This window comes from Lepisosteus platostomus, chromosome 20 (assembly GCF_059453375.1).
Source record: "Lepisosteus platostomus isolate fLepPlt1 chromosome 20, fLepPlt1.hap1, whole genome shotgun sequence".
Lineage (NCBI taxonomy): Eukaryota > Metazoa > Chordata > Actinopteri > Semionotiformes > Lepisosteidae > Lepisosteus > Lepisosteus platostomus.
In genome coordinates, this window is record NC_142630.1 from 10,529,794 (window position 1) to 10,550,591 (window position 20,798).

General features: G+C 33.4%; 1 protein-coding gene across 3 annotated transcripts in view; it reads left to right on the forward strand.

Moving 5' to 3' along the window:
- The first annotated feature begins 9,326 nt into the window (after positions 1 to 9,326).
- cdh8 (cadherin 8) overlaps positions 9,327 to 20,798 on the forward strand; it is an 85,777-nt gene continuing 74,305 nt past the window's right edge. Inside the window, exons 1-2 of one of the 3 annotated variants that reach the window (XM_088613713.1) lie at positions 9,327 to 9,474; positions 14,257 to 14,683. In XM_088613713.1, coding sequence (XP_088469839.1) covers positions 14,432 to 14,683 — 252 coding nt within the window. In that variant the 5' untranslated portion in view covers positions 9,327 to 9,474; positions 14,257 to 14,431. Of the gene's footprint in view, positions 9,628 to 14,256; positions 14,684 to 20,798 lie in introns of all 3 variants that reach the window. The other 2 variants (XM_088613712.1, XM_088613714.1) reach the window with 2 other exon arrangements.

A 20,798-nucleotide genomic window follows, 5' to 3' on the forward strand; every position in this document is an offset into this window, starting at 1 on the left:
CTTTAGTAATTTAGTAATCTCAATCTTGATATTCATTGGAGTTGAAAATATACTTCAAAAATCATGTAACCACAATTTCAGCATACATTTTGTTATTACATAATTATTAGATAATAATAGTATAATTACAGTACATAATAATTTGTGTTATAATAAATGTACCTGATGTTACAATGTTCCTGTTTTAAAGAAGCTCTCAATTATGTGAAACATGCTGTTCAAATTATTTTCTAAATGAGTGTGCTTCTCAGGCTAGGGTTAAAAGGTTAAAATAACCATTAAACTTTGACTTCACTGCTCAACATGGCTGTGCTTAAATGCCAAAAATAAGAGAGTCTGCCACATAGTATTGGATTTTTTTCTGTTAAGTTGACTTTCTAAAATATGTTTTAAGCCTTACAGTCATCCTAGATGAAAATTATTAATTTGAATTAAAAAGTAGTGATGAAAAAATAGAATCTGCTTTCTTAATTTCACATCTCTTTTTTCTATTTCTATACTCAAGGGAAACATATTTGTTATGAAAACTGTTCTTTAAGTTAAAGAAATTCCATTATTGGGACATTACATACTGTACATACAGTGTAATGAAATGTGGACTAATTCATCTGCAACCATTTTAACACAGCAGAAAAAAACAAGTTAAAGAACGCTATCTCGGTATTGCTTCAAGAGTAAATCAATAAATATATTCTATTAGGAGTTAACTGTATTGAACTATGTAGTTTTGGCTCTCTGCCTGTAATGACTGTCATGTTTTAATGACAAAACACCCAATGCAAAGCCTTATACTATGTGATGAAGTGCATTACAGGAAAACATTTAATTAAAGAAGTGGTGGGTGATGATAAACTGTAAGAGAATATGTTAAGTAGATCACTAAATAGCCCAGAAACCTGAGGTGAAATACAGTACTTTCTTGTGAGTCAGTAGCTCATATATGTTTACTTTAATAACAACATATTGGTTATAAACAAATAGTGGTACATCTTGAGCACATGCAAATAGAACACACATTTATTACATTTTAGAATTAATTTTATAGGCATTTATTGGGATTTAGTTTTTTCTCTCTCATTTTGAAATAAAAGTCCATTAGTTTTCTTTAGCAGAAATTAATGTTACTGAGCAAAAACATTATATTAAAAAAGATATTAAAAAAGAAAATATAATACTTAATGTATTTATTTTAAAAAGTTCCATTTTCCTGCCCTAATCAAGATTAGCACTTTCTGAAGCCAATTTTTCCTACAACAGGAACTTCAAGAATGTACTGTACACCTGTACATTATTGTAAGTAGAAAATGTAAAATGTAGTTTTCTTTTAAAAGAAATCAGGGTGATACACCCTGATGAGTCTGAAAAAGTATTTTGCTTACACCTCTTATTGCTAATGAGTTTTTGACATTATAAGAGTTAAAAAGGATTAATTGTTCATTAAGGATTTGAATCACAAAAATCCATGATTTAGCTCATATAGGTGTCCATTTTGTAGGTGAAAGGAATAATTACTAAAAAAATATAAACAAAGCTTAAATGTAACTTAATCTGAAAAATATGTTCATGTTACCCAAAACTGCTCTTGTGCTTTCAAATAGTTCATGATTATGTTAGGAAACAGACCTCAGTTATTTTAGTACACTTCTGACAAGTCACATTCATTGTTAACTTAAATTTTCCTTATTGTGCTACTGTATATAACGTTTTAACCCCCTCCGAGTGTGTTAACTCATTGTTCTAAGTCCTCCAACAAACCTGGTGTCAGTGACTGTATGAGGCGCTCTTTTAGAAGAATGTTCAACAGTGTAGCAGCTATGTGCATGATGAGGCTGACACATGGCTGAAGCCAATACATGGGTAATGCATCTGATGAAAGCTGCCTGTCACCAGGTAATAAGCCTATTACAGAAATAGTATTTCTCGGGAGCCTGGCTGTAAGATTATAAAAAGCAGAGAGCAGCTTGAACATGAAACCTACCCAGGGGTTGCTGACATGTCACAAAATATGATGGGGTTGAGGCTGGGTGCGCCAGACGGTATCTGTATAGCCTTCAGCAAGTGCACTGCTCTAAAGCTGCAGGGTTTACGTCTGTTCTGATACAGTAAAAATCACTCAAACAGTGACAGAAATTCTACATGAATCTAAGAGGACATTGACCGGAAACTGACACATTTTGACATTTTTTTCCAGATAATGAAAGTAAATAGTTTACATTGAATAACAATGTGAAGCCATGTTTTGTTAATTTTTTTTAGAAAAGCATTTATTTCAGCTTTTTTTTCCTGTTGAAATCTGAACTGCCTGAATATAACAAGCACATATTCCCATTCTCAATTTCAAAACCTGAATATCCGCAACTTTTCTTTTTAAATGAGCCACTTAATCTGCTGAGTAACATGACAGTGCATGAGCCAAGGTAAGGTAATATAGCATCATTGTGTTCTATTAATAATTTAAAAAGGAAAATTTCACTATTACAGAAGCTAGAAGGAATGAAGCTACAAGTGCAATCTTTTGTACATTCTGGTCACAAAAACATGTGGGCCCCTTTCCAAAAGATGAACACAGATTGCTAGTTGAAATGTCAGACGAAGCAAAATAATGTGATAACCCCAGAGAATACAAGAAAAATTAGTAATTCCTTTCTCCAGTTAGGTCTTTGAGTATCAACAGCATGACTTCAAGATGAACAACCTACCACATACTGTACATTCTGTACATGCATTTTAGAATAAAGTGGCAGTCAAAATTATTGTAGTTCTTGTAAATTGTACAGAAATTATATACAGTACTACTAGTTTATGCACATTTTCCACTTTAAATGAAATATAACAGTAGATACAGTATATTGTAATCTTTCAACATATAATTTCAGTGACTGTAGAAGTGTATTGTATAATGCTAAATTAATTTTGTTTTACAATTCTATGTCATTTTTTCAATATGATCATTTTATATTGTTCAGAAATTGTTTAAACATATCTCCTTGGATTAAGGCATCAGCTAAACAGTTGTGCAGTACTTCTGAATTGAATCTCAGTTATGTGATTTTTCTTCCATTTAAACAGTTTACAATCCACTTTCTATAAGACTGCAGTTAGTTTTCTAGGCCTGATATAACCCAGAAAAATATTTTGTTAAAAGCAGATAATTAAGCGGGCCTTTAAAAAATAAGCTTGAAAGAGGGCAGAGGATGATTGCACAGTAACTTAGGCCCCCACAGTAATTAAGCACCAATATCTAGCACTTTAGCACTTTGTGTACATAGTGTACACATTTATTTCATTTCCAGGGCACGTTTAAAATCATGTCTTGTCTCAAAGTTTGCAGGATTCAGGGGCTAGGTGGTAACGCTATTGTCGTGATTGGTGGCATCCTGACTGCATGGTCATTGATCCAGTCCTGTTGCCTCACTTGGTGCACTTCATACAAGCTCATCCTGACATCACAACAGCCAGCCAGGCAGTACTTGTCCACACCCTACTTGTTTAACAGCTGCTTTCTTGCAAGATGTGAACTTTACAGTTACGCTGTGGATGTCCCGTTCTCCAGACCTGAGTCACACTGAACATTTGTGGGACAACATGGGTGCAGATGTGGAATCTAATGTGATAACACTAAATGCCACATGTACACCCAGATAGCGTACGCGGTCTGGTTGGGACAGAATTCCACAACACTTTCATTTTACAAGTTACAGCATACTGTACAGTATGTAACCTGATGCAAAGCATCTGTCACATACAAAAAGATCATGCTGCAGGGAATGGCAACTATTCTTAGCTTGTGATTTTCACAGAAGACCCCGTGATGCTCAAACCAATTGATGTCAAATCTTTATCAACACAATAATTTTACCTTTATCAAGTCTATTCAGTAAAATATCAGAATACCTGTTAAAATGTAGTCATTTTCTCAGTGTTAAGTTATGAATTTGTTGCAGTTATAAATGTTAGATTTCTAGATGACACTATGTAATGTAAATGAACTGTACAGTACACACAGCTGCCTTTTTTTTACTCAAGGACAAAGGCAAAAAAGTATTACATACTTCTACTCTGTCATGATTTAAATTAGCTTTGTTTAGATTAAAAGAAACCCTGTTGGGATTTTCATCTGAATAATTTTAACAGTATCTTAAAGGAAAAATCATGAGTAATTCATTTTCTTTTTTGTCCCAAAGAATTAAAGTTCATATTGCATTCATCAATATTTAAAATTAGGATTGTAAATCATGTGTGCATAGTACCTTGTAAGTTATAAACGTGCAAATGTGGAAATGTAAAATAATATAATGATAAAAGAACCATTCATGTATATTTCAACTACATTTGAATTATTTATTTGTCTGTACAGTGAAAATGAATGTGAGTGAAAATGAGTGATGGTCTCGTAACTATAGGATGTGCTTGCAAGGCTGCTAGAACTATATAAATATTAATTTTCCTGAAAATATCCTGAAAGCTTTGAATTTGCACATTATTAGAAATAATCAGTGGAGATCACCCAGAAAATCTACAATATCAACAATACTTTAGCCATCAAATAAAACAAACAAAAAAGAACAAAAATACCAACATTAGGCAGACCTCAGAGAAGGGCATCCAAATTATTTAGGCCTGAAGGTTGTACCAATTGCAAGAGCTGTTTTGACTATATTAGAACATTTAGAAAGTATAAAAACAGAACTGACAGTCAGTCAAAATGTTTTCTTTAAACTTAAGACAGTTTTCAAGGGGCATGAAGACCATGTAGATGTATAAAGATGTATAAGAGGTATTTCTTATATAAATATGTGTAGGTATTCAGTTAAATAAACCACTGAAATATGTGCTGTGCTAGACAAAAAGCTTTTTAAATCACTGAATTACTATACGTACAGTATGGTCCTCAAATGGTGCCATCTCAATTGAATCTTTCACATATTTTTGCAGGCATCTGAAAAACAGCTATTTTTTATGATGCATATAAGAAAACACTATATTGTAGACATATAACACTTAGTTATAAAATGTTTACAGATCATGTGCAAAAGTCCAAGGCATGGTCTTCATCCTACATTTACTGATATTTAACAGAATATCAATGTCTTATGAGTTTTAGCTATAAAAATGATTTTCAATCATGAACCCTTACAACTGGAAGAAAACCTATAGTAATAGTTTTGTTTGTGCACATACAAATTGAGGATTTGAATATCAAATTCATCGTGGTATTAATGCACTTATAATCAGTTACAACAAAAAATATACTGCAAGAAGAACTAACATGTCCTGTTCCAAGATATGAAGGTAAGATAAGGTTACCAAAACTAAGAAGAAACCTCATTTTCCCAATATCTATGGAAAAACAGTTATTCTCACAGAGCTAATACCTTGGTTATAAGACATACAGTACAGTACAATATTAACTATATATAATATAGAAAGATACTATATATAACTATAAGAAAGATAGTCATAGCATCGGGGTTATGCAATTAAGATTGAGTAATGCTTTCCTGTATGTTTAATTTTAGCTTCAATCTTACCAAAATGATCTTAAAGCTAGGGTTCACTGGTTTTATTTTTACAAAACAAAAATGAGCTACTTGTGCAGTGCTTTGAGGAAAGAAATTGTTGTCAAGAAACACAACGTGAAACGGCCACTGAACACATACAAAGTGCAAGCTAAGAATTAGTAAAGCAATTTATCTAGATATTACTAACTATGTTGAGAAGTCTTTTGATCATGAAGTCAGTGTTTCAGATTCTGGTCAGAAATCTTTGCTTTGTTGTTCATAATCACTGTTGTAAGTAAGAAGCTGTGCTGCTTTGGTTGTTTCTTTCATGTGGGGCTTTTCAGCTGAAAGCTTGTCTCATAGGCTATGAAGTGGGAAAATAAGATTAGATTGTAGAAGATGGTGAACGTGGGTTGTATTTAAACGTTTACAGTTATTTATGCCTATGGCAATAAGAAGAATGAGAAGCCGAATTTAACCTGTCTCTGTATTCATTGTGACTTGTAGAAACTTAAATGTCGTTGTGATGTCACACAAAGTTTTTACTTGCCACATTTCTATTTTGAAGTGTTATCTTTTCAGTTGTTCATACTATTTGAAAAATCCAATGTATTCGATACACCCCCTTCTTCCACTGGTCACATTAACATGGGTGTCAGCTGTCATCGTTGTAAAGTTATATGCTTTCTTTGAGGTTTAATTTTGTTTGTTTAAACAAACTACACTTACATGTAGATTTATTTAATGTTTAAAGAATCTACAATCTATGTGTGACCAAAAGCAAATAACACATGCTTATTTTATAAGGCCTGGGGTGGTAGTTATTTAGGCTAAAATAATCAAGCTTTTCATGCTTGCTTCCAAAATAAAGCTTACAAGAGGATTTGAGATTTTAACAACAAATGTAGGAGGAGAGATATATTGCCTCTTCTGAATGCATGTTGGAGCTATTATCTGCCTTAACAGAAATCTCTATAATCTATGTAAATTGCCTGAAAGTAAACCTAAAGATAACATTTTGCAGTTGTACAGGTAAGGAAGTGAAACAGATGGTTATAAGATAGCATTGACAGAATTAAAGCAATGCTTGATAAAGAATCCTAAAGGAGGTATTTTAAAAGAAGGCATATTTTAGGAAATAATATACATTTTTTTAATTCATATACTTCTTAATAATATGTAATTCATTTATTTTTCATTTATATAGTTTTTACTACTTTTGTATCTGAGTAGTGAAGGTTACTAAACTAGAACTCAAAAAGTATGCAACAAGTACTGTACATGAGGATATACAGTGCAACCAATTCATTCTTTACTACTTTTAAATTCAATGTGCATGGACACCTGTGTAGAAGCACGCAAAATATAAAAAGGATTATTGAAGCTAATACCACCGGAAAGTGTCCAACAAAAATTTTAAAAAATAAGGCTTGCTAATCAGTCTATCTTCTCATCTGCTTTTACAAGGTTCAATGTTCAAAATAAGCAATAATGATCAAGGTAAGCATGTACTATCAGGTACCACAGGCCCAAGCAACAAAGTTGGTTGGAAAATTAATTTTATTTGACTCTTGTCTGCATATTATGAACTTTTTGAAGGCTTCTGACTCTTCTGTGACCCCAACTATTTGATAACATGAAAGAGCAATGGTGATACAGTAGCTGCCACTAAGAAATTTAAGTGAAATAAAATTAGTATATAAACAGCATCTGAAACAAGCCAAACTATTGACTAATTAAAATTAAAATTGTTTTAACACAATAAGAAGCTGCACTATAACTGCGTAATTCTTTCTAGTTTTTGATCAGTGTGTTGATCTGCAAAAACTAAGGAAATGCCTTGATTATCACATTTTTATTACTGTGGCTTTGTGAAACCACTTTGACCTCCCAAGTATGTGTAACTTAATTAAAAGACGTTTTCTGGGAAGCAGAGAAAATAGTTACAGTATATTTGTACTGTACATCAAGATTGAAGAAACAAATTTAAAAAATAGACACTGTTTTTTAAATGCAGAATATTCATAAAAAAAACATATGACTGGAAAATGTATTATGACCAGTGTACTTTTTTAGCTTGAAGATCTTCAAACTAATAAAGTTAAGCCCCTTGAGGTTTAGGTGACCATTAGTATAGTCTCTCTGTAAAGCATGAAGTCTGTTACATTATCGCACACTAGAGGGCACTTAGCTCTGCTAAGCTTCACATTTAATCATCCTTTACTGGCATCTACCAAGGAAACCTACTAAGCACAAGTATTACAGATGCTTTATTGATGATAGCTTCTGCCCCAATTTAATTTTTCCTACATAGATCAGATGTGCCATGCCATTATTTATCATTATTATACTATTTCTCAAATATATGTAATAGTATTAACAGAATGCTTGTTTCCTCTTAAAATATTTCATGTTTACCCATTAGTCCTTCATGCTTTGATGTGTAAATTGTGCACATATTTCTAGTACTTCTTTTTTTTCACATGTATTTGATAGTGAATATTAGTTGTGGAAAAAAACAACAACAAAACAGTCGCTGTGAATTTGGTTGCTCAGTTGGTGCTTTAGTAAAAACTGCAATTATGCTTATACAAGACAGAATTAAAAAATATTTTTAAAACCATACTGTATCTTATATGTTTTCTTTTGCCTAGTGTTATCTTAAAGTAAGTTGATAGTTATGCAGTGTTCTTCAAAATATCAATCCACATACAGTATGCACCATTTGTTCTATTTATTATTTGTTCATTATATATGTTACATGTATGTAAAATATATGTACAGTATATATAGTGTAATATACAATGAAAATGTGTTGCATTTTCTCTTATTCTTCATAAATCTATATTCATTGTCACCACTTATGGTAACAGAACCAAAGCTGGTATAATGAGATGGATGTTTTACTGATGACCCTTTTCTAGATTTATATTTTGAGATATGTTAGGAAACAATAAAAAAGGTTAGATGTATTAAGGAAAAAAACGTTTAAAACAATTATTTTTACCGTATAGATCCAGCAGTGTCACTAGCCATTTGAAGTGACTCTGTTATAACACATGAAAATATATAATAGTCCAATCACTACATTTTACAATTAGCCAGTCACTTTTATAGATGTTTAATACTACAGTATAATGTATTATTGTTGTTGTACACTACAGTATGTGTTTGACTCTACTGTATATGCCACAAAACACAGGTGATGATACTTGGCTTCAGATTTCACATATTGACCTATTTTACTTTGGGAAAATAGGTTTCTGATGCTTGAAGTTTGAATGAACTTTTTGTCTTGTGTTTGCTATATTTTGCATTTCTTACAAATAGGGTCGTCTTCTTCTTATTATTGTAATTATTATTCAGATACACTACCGTTGTTACACATACAGGTATGATGAAAATGTTTTATGAGGACAGAAACGATTCTCCGTTTCAGAAAGCAATGGAATTGTATTGAAATGAGTGCGGGAAGCATTTTCTCCGTTGCAGGTATGATTGACTGAAGCAAGCTGCTTTAGTATACGGAAATCTATGAAATAACATTCGCGAAGAAATAAAGACAGTGCGTATTTTAATGCTTACCTACTGTACATTATGACTAAGCGTATCTGCAGTTTCACACTGAATAAGCACGTTGACCTTAGTTAGCCGTCTTCGGTCTATTTAATGGTGAAAACCGATGTACCGGTTGCATACAGTAGCTCGAAAAATGAAAGTCAGTCCTCTGCTTATATTTTCAGTTGTTTTAAAACAGACTGCAATTCTGTCTTTGACAACACCGTCGCCGCATGGTCATAAAAGTTGTGTATTCCCATGGTATAAAAACGTGCATTAATTTCTAAGCGGCGGACCTGCCTCTAGATCAACCCAATGAGAGAGGCAAGGGGAGGCTCCCCGCTCCAAACACTTCTACACATCTCTTCACAGTTACACACAGCAGTCGGGCACGCTGGAGATCTAATACACTGTGGTAGGTTGGTGAACTGTAAGGATTCTTTTCTGTATTTCATTTTTTCCTGGCCTTTTTTTATTTTTCCTAACAGAAGATGTACTGAGCACTGATCCATTCAAAGGATATTTCTTTTTCGTCTTTACAATGCTGCAGATGTTAGAATATAACAGAGTAAGTATACAGTACTGTACTTACCAAAACACTAACAGGTGTACGGCTGCTTGTAGCAAATAGCTCTCGGCCATACTTCATGCGGTTGTATCCAGTGCCGTGAATAGACCTCAGTCAGTCAGGTCTAGTTTTGCGTTTTGTTTATTTGTGACCAGACGGTATTACTGGATTTTGGTAGACAAATAGCGTATCGAAAGTTACGGTGGAACGAAGCAGGTTGCTAACATTTCCGTTTCAATCCTGTTTATACTTTTGTTTTGGTCAAAGTTATCTAAAATGTGTCACTTATTTACAGTACCTCCTTTGTTAACTTCGGGTATAGAAACGATGATACTTGCTTCGCAGGTAACATCCTGAGCGCAGCCTCTGGATATTCACTTGCTTTCTCTTTTCAAGAGGATATGCATACCGCATACTTATTTGGCGACTCTCCTTTGTTATAAACGTAGATTTATCTACAATAATTGCAATTCGTCTTAACGCATGCTTTCCGATACAGTAAGTTCACTTGCTACTTACAGTATCACCGCTGAAACGTTCGTTGCATCTCTGTCGTATGAATCTCTCTTGGAAATAAATCAGGATTCCGTCTGTGTGAGCAACTCTGGTGGTGCTGAAACGATGCAAAATGCTGTTGGCCACCGTACAGCACTTAAGTATCTTGCAGAGTTACAGTATAATACCGTTAACTACTGCTATTCGAGCTGAAGCTTAGCACAATTTATTTACATGGAACTTGGAGATCTATCTTATTTTTTAATAAATGGTTTTTATTGGTATAATGCAGTTAAATATTTGTATTATATTTTGTAATTTGGAGGTTTTCTTAATGTCTCTGTATAGATTGCTATTATTTGTAAGGAGTGACTTTGGTAGAAAAATAAGAATAACATAATTGACATACTGTACACAGTCGTATATTCGGTAAATAACTTGACGGGTATGTACAGTACAGTACTCTAGGTTGCAAAAGAGCCTGACTAGAATTATTCTGTTTACAGACAGTTGGTTGCACAAGGGATGTATTGAATGTATGCCTGTGATTTAATAAAATAATTGGCAAAAAAGAGTATAGAGCTTCATTTTTAACTGTGTGTATAGCTTTTGATTAGTCAAGCATCTGCATGCAATGCAGGGCAGCAACATTGTACCTTATGCAGACTAATAAAATGTGCAGTTCATCCTATTGGTGAATCCTGTGTTATACACTGTACCTAGTTTCTTTTACTGGTCGTCTTGCAGGCAATACATTTAAGCTGTTATGATCCATAGTGGACGCTGAGAAAGATAGCCCCAAGCTATTGCCCAGAGGTAATTTTGTCCATGCTTGTCTTTATTATCGTCATCATAGTAACAAGAAGAGGAGTGAAACAAAAGAATAACACAAGAATAGGCTTAGATTACAAAAGTGTGTAAGAAAACCAAATAATTATTTTAACATACAAATTTTTCTGTCCCTGTTTGGACAACTTTTATTTTTATATTGCAGTTTGTTGTTATTATTGGATTTTCATATACAGTATATTGTAAATTGTATATTGTAAAACACTTGCTGATCAGCCTTATTCTTGTAATGGTATAGTCTTTTAAATGTCCATCAAGATTTCTAGAGGTCTTGCTGGAAAGCAAATATAACCTTCTACCATTTAGCGACTGTAAAAGCTACAACGCTTTAAACTTAGCATGTGATTGAAAATAGAAAACTCATCATTTTCCTATTGTTATTTTTTTCTCTTCATCATACTGTAGGTGTAGGAATTTTACATGGATGTAATTATGAAATTATGTGAAGCAAAAGGTACAAGTGAGCAAATAATAACTTTTCTGATTGCTTTGTGTTTTAGGCAAATACTGTACTTGTCTGTAGGAACTTTAGTTACGTAATGCTCATCACATAACAGATCACTTAATAGATCACTCATTTCTTTTTGACCACCTGTAGTGTATCATCAGATCATGTATACCTACAGTAGGAACAAGTAATAGGTTTATTCCATGCTGAAAAGAGAAGAAAGAAAACACTATGTTTCAGCCATGGAGCCTTCTTCAGCTGTGAGAAAGACAGGGCAGTAACATGTATACATAAACAGTAGATATAGTATAAAATCCAGTAGGTTTTGTATTCTATGTTGTTTCTAAGCAGAACGTTTGTATTGCTTGCTTGTTTGGTATTTGGGTATTAGTCAGAGTGTGCTAATGAATCTTGTATTAGCCTCAGAATGCAGTGGCACCATATCTATTACACAGTACAGTACACCTTAAATGGGTGCTTCTGTTAATGTTCTTTTCAGTCCAGTTGCACAATAAAGTTGAGGGAATTGCACTGAGATTAAGACAGCCTACAACATCCTAAGAATCAAGACAGTATATTATTACTTAATGAAAGTGTATTGATTTATTCAATAATTACAAATTTATGACAACTGAATTCTACAATCTATCATAAACAAATAATCACCTACTATAGATCATAGAAACTGTCAGAGTGTGTATCATATGTTTGTTTAGAACATATTGAGGGCATACATGACTTGATTATATTACAAATTAAAAAGACAACACAGTGTATATAAAATGTAAGGGATACATACTCTTGATTTCTATGCACTTTGATTTAAATCAACTGCTAAAACATTCTTTTATTTTAAACTTGGAGTTCAATTTCATTTTTAAAATGCTTACATAAAGCTTGTAGTGAATAAGTAATTTAACATAATTAGTTATTTAATATAATTAGTATACTGTTTTTTTGTCAGCAAAGAATGGTAGTTAGATTGGTAGCTAGGGCACAAGAAAAGTTTTTGTTTTCTGCACAAGGTAGTTACAGTACTTGTGATTAAACTGTTAATGCACAACTGACAGTAAAGAAAACATACTGTAGTTCTGCTTTACTAATTGTATATTTTAAAAGGGATGTGCTTTATGATGACAAGTCTTTGAGTGCTCGTAAAAACTGTTCATGCTGGATCAAAACACTGAGTACAGAATATGCCTTCAGTCATTACACCAAACAAGTCAACATCTTTACTAGGACAAAAGTTAGAGAATGCTCCAAAGCAAGAGTATTCCTAAATTTGTAAAAGTTGGCTTTTATAGTCAGAGCTGGTGAGTTTTGCAGGATTTAGGGATGCTCAAGGCTTACCAGGCTCTACCAGGACCACTCATCACAAATTAACTTAGCGTCAGATTGTAAAATGCAATACAACAGCGACACCAGGATATAGATGCTCACATACAAGCACGTACAGTACAGTACCTTAATATATTGTCTATATGGATCAAATCTGACGTGATGTTGATCATACAGTATGCTATCAATGACTACCAGAAACTGTCTTGCATGCTTAGATTTGGTATATACAATGATGGTGATGGATCATGAATCCAAGGGTTACATGTGAAGAGAGAACTTTATCATCTCTTTGTAATGGTTTCTCATGATTGATATGGGGTGACATCCCTGTGACAGCTAGAACAATCTCCACATTTGTTGGCATTTTCATGGATATATACTTGTGAGACAATATAATGTGCATCATGTAGTAGATGTCCTTTCCTTACCTTCATGGAGACAGATCAATTTCCACAATGACAATATCCTGGCTCACCTTCCCTGTGTCATCACAGAATACCTCAAAGGAATGCATGCACCTTAACTAACTGAATTATATAAACTGAAAACATTATGATTGCATTTTTCAGATTCTTTTTGTGCAGTATGGTAGTGTCAGATCTGGATCAATGAAACCTGTCATTTGGTGTTCATTTTGTACGTACAGGTCAGGAGAAGATTTGTCGGTCTTGAACTTAGTCCAGGAATTGTCAGTCACTAGTTAAACTAACAGTCAAATACACAAACCTCACTGAAACCTCAAGAATGAATGCAAGTGGATTTATATTCTGGTCAAACTCGAATCTAACACTTTTGAATAATTCTGAAAATATATGCTCTGTAATAACACTTAAATCTTTAATCAGAGAAGTCTTATGTGAAAAACATTGTACTTGAAAAAATGAGATGAACATCCACGAATAAAAAAAAATCAATTTCAGATGTTGTTTGCTCAAAGGTATTGTATGCTAATCTCCAGTACATCGGATTAGTGCTTCACAATCCCTGGATACAGAAGAGTTAGTGCTAGAAGAATATAAAGAGCTGAGTGCATACACGTGTCTGTCTTGTGTTTGTTTTTGTCTTATTAAATGCTTATTTTGTAAAATTGCTTCTAAAACACACTAATAGGCTTTTAATGTTATGATATGCAACAGACTTTAAGACTATCTTGTGTGATCCCGTGATAAGACAGATCAGCTCTCACTGTATGAAATGACTTTATTCAGTGGACCAAAGCTTTATAGCATGATGCCCACTTATTGATGAGGAACATATGTGGTAAATAAGTATTTTTCATAAAATCTCTGGTCGTACATCTTCGCCCATATACAGTCTGTTGTATCTAAGGTCTGTTGTATCTCAATGACTATTTTCCATGGAAAGAAAGACGTGGCTTCTTAAAAATAGTATTGAGTTTTTGTAATTTTCTTTTTCTCAGTTTTGGAGTTTTATAGACAACCAGTATTGCAACATGACTTTGCATTCATATTATTTTTTCTTTTCTGTCTCTTTAGATCTTTCCATCTGATAAAACTACAAATGGATGCTCCTGTAAAAAGTATATATCCCCATTCTGTGACTTCATTTTGGAAGAATCCATGACCTTTATTGCACAATGAATGTGAAAGCTAAAATCCGAAGTAGAGAGAAGTAATCTTTTTTTGGGAGTGCTGTTTATCTTGGAGAATAATGCCAAAACGCTGGGAGGAAATGCTGACAGATATATGGACTTCCTTCCTGTTTATATGGATTACGTTGTTTCCGTACATTTCCATGGCTCCCATCAACCAGTCAAAGAGTTTACAAACTGGATCCATTATGGGTCTACGTGGGACTGGCGAGGGACAAAAAATACTAAGTCGTGCCAAGAGAGGATGGGTTTGGAATCAAATGTTTGTGCTGGAGGAGTTTTCTGGACCTGACTCAATTCTTGTTGGCAGGGTAAGTCTTCTGGCATACAAATTGTCAGTTGAATATTAAGCTAGCTTATCATGTGGAAACATTAATTTAGTGATTTAAATACTTTTTCATAACATTTTGAAAACTTTTAACAGCAATGCAAAAAGACATCAAATCCTTCATGTGCTGGGTATATGCTGTGAAACCAGGGGGTGGGATTATAAAAAGGCTAACTTTTTATAGTTATTGAATATCATGTTTTATTTTTCCTATCTTTACAAATAACCTGTAGAAACAATCCATTTTCAATCCAATACAATTCCCTGACTTCTTAATTAAACAATGCTGACTTTTCTTGTAGTCAGGAAATGTGAACTGGTTGTTACAGAATGACCCAGGTGAATCACAGACTTCAGTGTTTGATGTTGTTTTCCCTAAATGTACTGTGCCAAAAACCTTGAAAATGGTCTAACAAATCCCAAAAGGAGCACACATGATTATTTTCAGTGCAATGGTGATGGGGGAACAGGTAAGGATTTCAGGGAATTGGGCAGGATGGTATGTCTGTTGCTTGTTTATTTTGTTGATGCACATGTGTTAGCTTCAACCTGCCATAAACCTTCTCTGACCAGTCTATGTTTACTGGGTGTGTTTTTTTTTAAATCTGTGTACACCTATTCCTTAAAAAAAATCTAGATTCCTATTTTTTAACTGCAAGCATTCAAGGAATCTGTAACCATTCTGAGACCTACTGTACAGTATGCATACTGCTTATATTTTAGACATTTTATACATTTTTGTAGTGTGTGCACAAAGGCGTTTTTTCATTTCTAGAATCAAGATGTGTGCTTTTAAAAATCTCGTTACACTTTCAATTAACCCCTATAATTATAACTCAAATTGTTTTATTATAGTCCCAACCCACTGCTGTTTATTCAGGTGCCATGCCATAAAGTAGTAATCGGTATTTGTCTAATAAGGAAGCAATCCATTGCAGTTGCAGAGTGTTTCATATATCTGCAAGGATGGTAGTTTAAGAGTCCCTGTAGAACATTTTAATTGTTTCTTTTGATGACCAGAAAATATTCTTACATTTGTTTAAATAAATTGTTATGCTTATTACACTGGCAAATGCCTTATGGGTATGTGGCCAAATTAGTAGTTTCAGGTTGGCATGACTAAGTTATTGATTGACCATTTGTTTGGTTAATACATGTGAAGCTGTTTTGAGTTTAATGCTAATAGTATAACATAAATTATTGTGCATAAATTAGTAATTTCAGAATTGTTTAAACATACTTTAAAATTTCAACTCATTTATATTGTATTTTCTTATTGTTATAAAAAATGCAGTTCATGTTTCATCTCACACTTAATTTTCATGCTTTACAGACTGCCTCTGAACAAAAGACTTTAAGCAGACTTCAGATAACCAATTCAAAATGAGTTTGAATGACTGCAAAGTTTTTAAACTACTGTACAAATGAGTGACAAGTTGATCAAGACATCATTGTGACCTGTTGATTGCTTTGATTGAGCTGTTGTGTGTTTTAAAGGTTAAGTATTTAGAAACATTGCTTGCAGAGCACAGATAAGTTCTGTGTTTCAGTGAGATAGGAGCCAACAGAGCTGTTTTAGATTGAGGAACCCCCATCACAAGTTCCCAAGCAGCAATTTCCTCTTGCACTTAATTAAAAAATGAATCAAGTGGATAGAGGTTGTGTGATTAAAATGGGTCATACATTTCAGATCTCTGTGTTTGTGGGCTTGTGGTTCAGGGTTGATTATCGAGGCACCTCAGGCTAAGATTAGACTCATTCCATCTAGTACATTTTATTGCTTCACCCTCTGATGTTTAATTATACATATACCTCCTGTCTTGTCTGTTACTGTGCATTCCTGAATTGCAGTTGTCAGTTAGCAAAGATTAACAGATGCATTCGAGAAAAATACACAAGAAATAGACAGTAACAGTAGTTATGTGACAGTATTTTCTTTCACATGATCAGCTTGAGATGGGCATTATAAATCAAAGAGAAGAGACTAATTCAGGTTGTCATTCAATTCTCAAGAATATTTAGGATCAGCGGGAATTATGTTTCAGGTTAAAGAACAGAACATGGGTTAAAGATGTTTCACAGTATTTAAATGATAGTGTACCAGGTATGTTTTTTTGTCATATTTTCACCGCCCACTATTGTCTTATATCCGGTACAGTTGTGAATGAAACAAAGTGATGTTTCCAGTTTAAGATGCAATAATAACATAGAAATAGGAACCAAGCAATGTTTTTAAAAAGCAATTGTTGATAAACAGTTTTGCAAAATATTTTAAAATCTGTACATTTACAAACTGTAAAGCATTACAAAATGTTTGTATCTATTAAGTTTAAATGTTAAAAAATGACTTTATCTGATTTGTATATTTTTTAACATATTTGTCTTAGTTTTATGAATGTCATTTGCTGGTTACGGTGAAAAGCTGGGTTTAGCATTGTCAAGTTGCCCATATAATGATTAACCATAAAACACTAAAATATTTCCAATTACAAATTTAGGACTATACTTTCAAAGGCTTGCAAACACCAAGAAAATAAAGCACCTTCAGAAAGTAGTTACTTTTGAATTGTTCTACTTGGAAGCATTGATTTTATTTGGATTACAGAACTGACTCTTTTAACTCAATGTGTTGTGATGCACAATCTTGTTCTACTACTTTGTGTTCTACAACTTCTTTGTATAAAGGTACTGTATGGATTATATTTGGGCTTAGGGGTCTTTGAACATCTTTTATTACTAAAATATACTAGGCTTTCTTGCTTTGCATCTGTTGGTTGCCAGGAGAGCCTCCAGTTCCTCCGTGATCCTGTGTTGGATAAAGGGGTCAGAAAATCAATGGATGGATGGATTGATAGATGAATATACTGTACTACAGTAGGCTGGTTATTTGAGGAGCCACAATGCTCAACTCAAAGTTCTAGCTATGCGTTTAATAGAATGAAACAAGCAGTAATGAATCGATTAAAAATATATAAAAATACTTTTATTACATGAAAAAAACAATAATAACTTGCTTTGTATTTTGCCATGTGTGACTGCACTGCTTGTCAGCATGGCTGTATTTTGCATCTGTGATGTTACTTTCATTTTACATCTGTTTTGTCTGTCAGTGTGTATGATAATTTATCAGAATGAGTAATGAAGGGCCCTACTCTTAGTATTGTAATACAAATGTATAGAAAAGAAAAAGAGTGCATGATTGATGTTTTTTCATTGTCCAACACCTTTATCTCAGCAATCATAATATGTTTCCACAAAGGAAAATGATAACGATGTATTAATATTCAATGGCACATATTAGACTAAGAAAATGGAGAGATTGTCATATAGAGAGGGATACAATGCTTTGATTATTACTTCAGCACAGAAATAAGAATATATGTTTTAGAATAGGTTTATGAAGAAAAACAGCATTTATGTGTCCCACAAAAAACACATACACAAAGGGACATTTCAAAAATAATTTTAAATGTAATCCATAGCCAGCCATTCAATACGATTCATGTCAATTCTGCAAATTGTACAGCCCAGAAAGCTGGCACTTTTAGCACATTAGCCATTGTAAAAATAATTCTACAAATATCACCCCATCCATGCAGCATCAAATTGAGCTGGAACTTTAACATTCAAAAGCAAATAATGCCTTTTTTAGCTTTAGTTTGAGACATGATTTAGCTATAATGTTTCTAAAACGTTGTGATTTTGATAAGAGGATCAGAATAGGATCTACTCTTCAGCATAACACTCTTTTTTTAAATGACATGATTTACCAATGTAGCTATTTGTTATAGCCAAGTTTTCTATAAGAAGAAACTTATAGAATATTATGAAAGAAAATACACTAGTCTTTAACTTTTATTTTCCGGTATAGTATATTTGTTTTTTCTATGCTGTTAATGTTATGTCTATCTGAATATATGAACTATTTAAACTTTAGTTTTTTTCAAAGGGTTTTTGGAAGAGATAACTAAATTCTAATTTAAAACTGCTGTTTAGCCTGATAATAAAAGAAACACTGCTTTTGTTAGTGCTCTAAATGTCTTGTACATTACTATTTCAGGTATTACATGTTTAAATGGAAGTGTTGGCTGTACTGTATTATGGATCCCAAAACAATTGCAGCCAATACTTACTGTACAGTATGTGCTGTAAAAAAGGTGATGTGTAAGCAATCTTAATTAATACTGTATGTTGATAGTTAAAAGTAAAAAAAAAACAAATTGGAAAGAAATCAAGGATTCGTTCAGGCTAATTCTTATCACATTGTTGTCTAATAAGAAAGGGAAACCATCTGCATCTGCATTTACTGTATGTATGAATGTAATTTAGTACAAAACACATGCCTGTACAACATCAGACCTTCACTGCTATTAATAGATGGTTTTGTATTTATGAGAAGAGACTTATATTCTCTGATTTGTTGAAAAGAAAACTGGAGGTTGTATGCAACATGGAGGTTGTATGAATTGCAACTACTGTAGCAATTCCATTTTTATAAACCAGAGTGCAACAAGATTTTTCTGCTCCTTTATAAGGCTTCTTGTGAATGTAATGGAATAATGTATTTCTTCTTTGCAGAGGATATTATCTATAACATCCTTAATGTACCTCCGTTTTATGAATATTGACCGTAAACATATACTGTAAATGAGTAATACTATACGTGATGGTACAGTACGTATATGTTAAATATCTACGTATGTCTACATATACATTGGTTAAGGCCTGTTGTGCTGTGCAGGTACAAACAGAAATATGTGACAGGTTCAACTGCATTGGCTCAGGTAAGATGATACAGTGTTAGTCATGGTTTTATTAAAAAAGTACAAAATAACATGCCAGATGAGAGAGATCAGAATGCAATGAAAAAAAAAGACCAGCAAAAACAAAGAAACAAATAACAGAAACACAGAATAAACTTAAACTTCATCTGTTGCCCTATTCCTCTAAATAAAGACCAGAGTATTCTAGCTGGCAGTGGATCTACAGGATAGTTTGATTGATTGACTGTGCATGGAGAGCAGAGGAATGTGTCTGTATTCTCTTGCCAGTCAGTCAGTCAACATCACTGAGAACCTCATGTTCCAGTCCCACACCTGCTAATGAGGACATGTCAGCATCTGGTCTGCCACAGAATGTTATGCTGTTAGTGTATTTATAGAATTTTTAAATGAGCTTTTTCATATTATTTGCCACTTTAAGTAAGAAGTATGTGTGATCACCTGTCGTTATCATTAATGACCCATGTTAAAGGATTTGCCGGCTATAATAGTAATTAGAAAGAGGACAATCTCAGCTGTGGAAAGTGTGCCCTCAGGGTGTCAGTGTTAAGGTTCTCTGCGTCCAGTTCAATTAAGAAGAAAAATACAGATCATGATGGTGTTCCAGACAGCTTCATCCTGTGTTTGACTGGTTGGAGCTGCTTGATGAGGATTAACTGGATCAAAGGTCTGTCTTCTGATCCCTCTCTTTTCAGCTGTGCCAACTTGCACTCCAATTTCATAAGATCTCAAACTAATCTGCATTCAGACAGGTTAGAATTAAGTCAGAAGAGTTCTAATAAATATAGATTTTTGCAGTGGGTGCAGGGTTGTTAAATTTAATGGTGTGAATTATTGGTGTAATTATTAATTACATAGTCAATTACGTAAAAAATGTTTATCTTTTAAAATTTCTGATTCTGTTTCTATGATGTACAGTAACAACTCATTGGCCTAAATGTATGATATAGGTCAAATTTGTAGAATGTTGTAAATGAATGTTTCACAGAAATTACTCAGAATGCTGTCGTTCTATTACATCACATGATCAATATCTTATGACATCCAATTAAATGGAATAGGTATGGAGATATCACTTTATTTAAGGAAGTGCATGTATAAGTGATGTACTTGCCAGTTGAGTTAGTGTTACTTTCACCTTTCTTATATCACATTTGCAAGACAGCAGAGTGCATTTGACTGGGCAGATATTGTCCTGAAACCCTTTTATCATTTGTACATTCAGTGCTTGTAAAATATACCTACTGTATCACTACTACTGAGTGGAAGTAAGATTTGATGTACACTAAGCTTCTTCCAAGATCTTCTTGAAAGTTG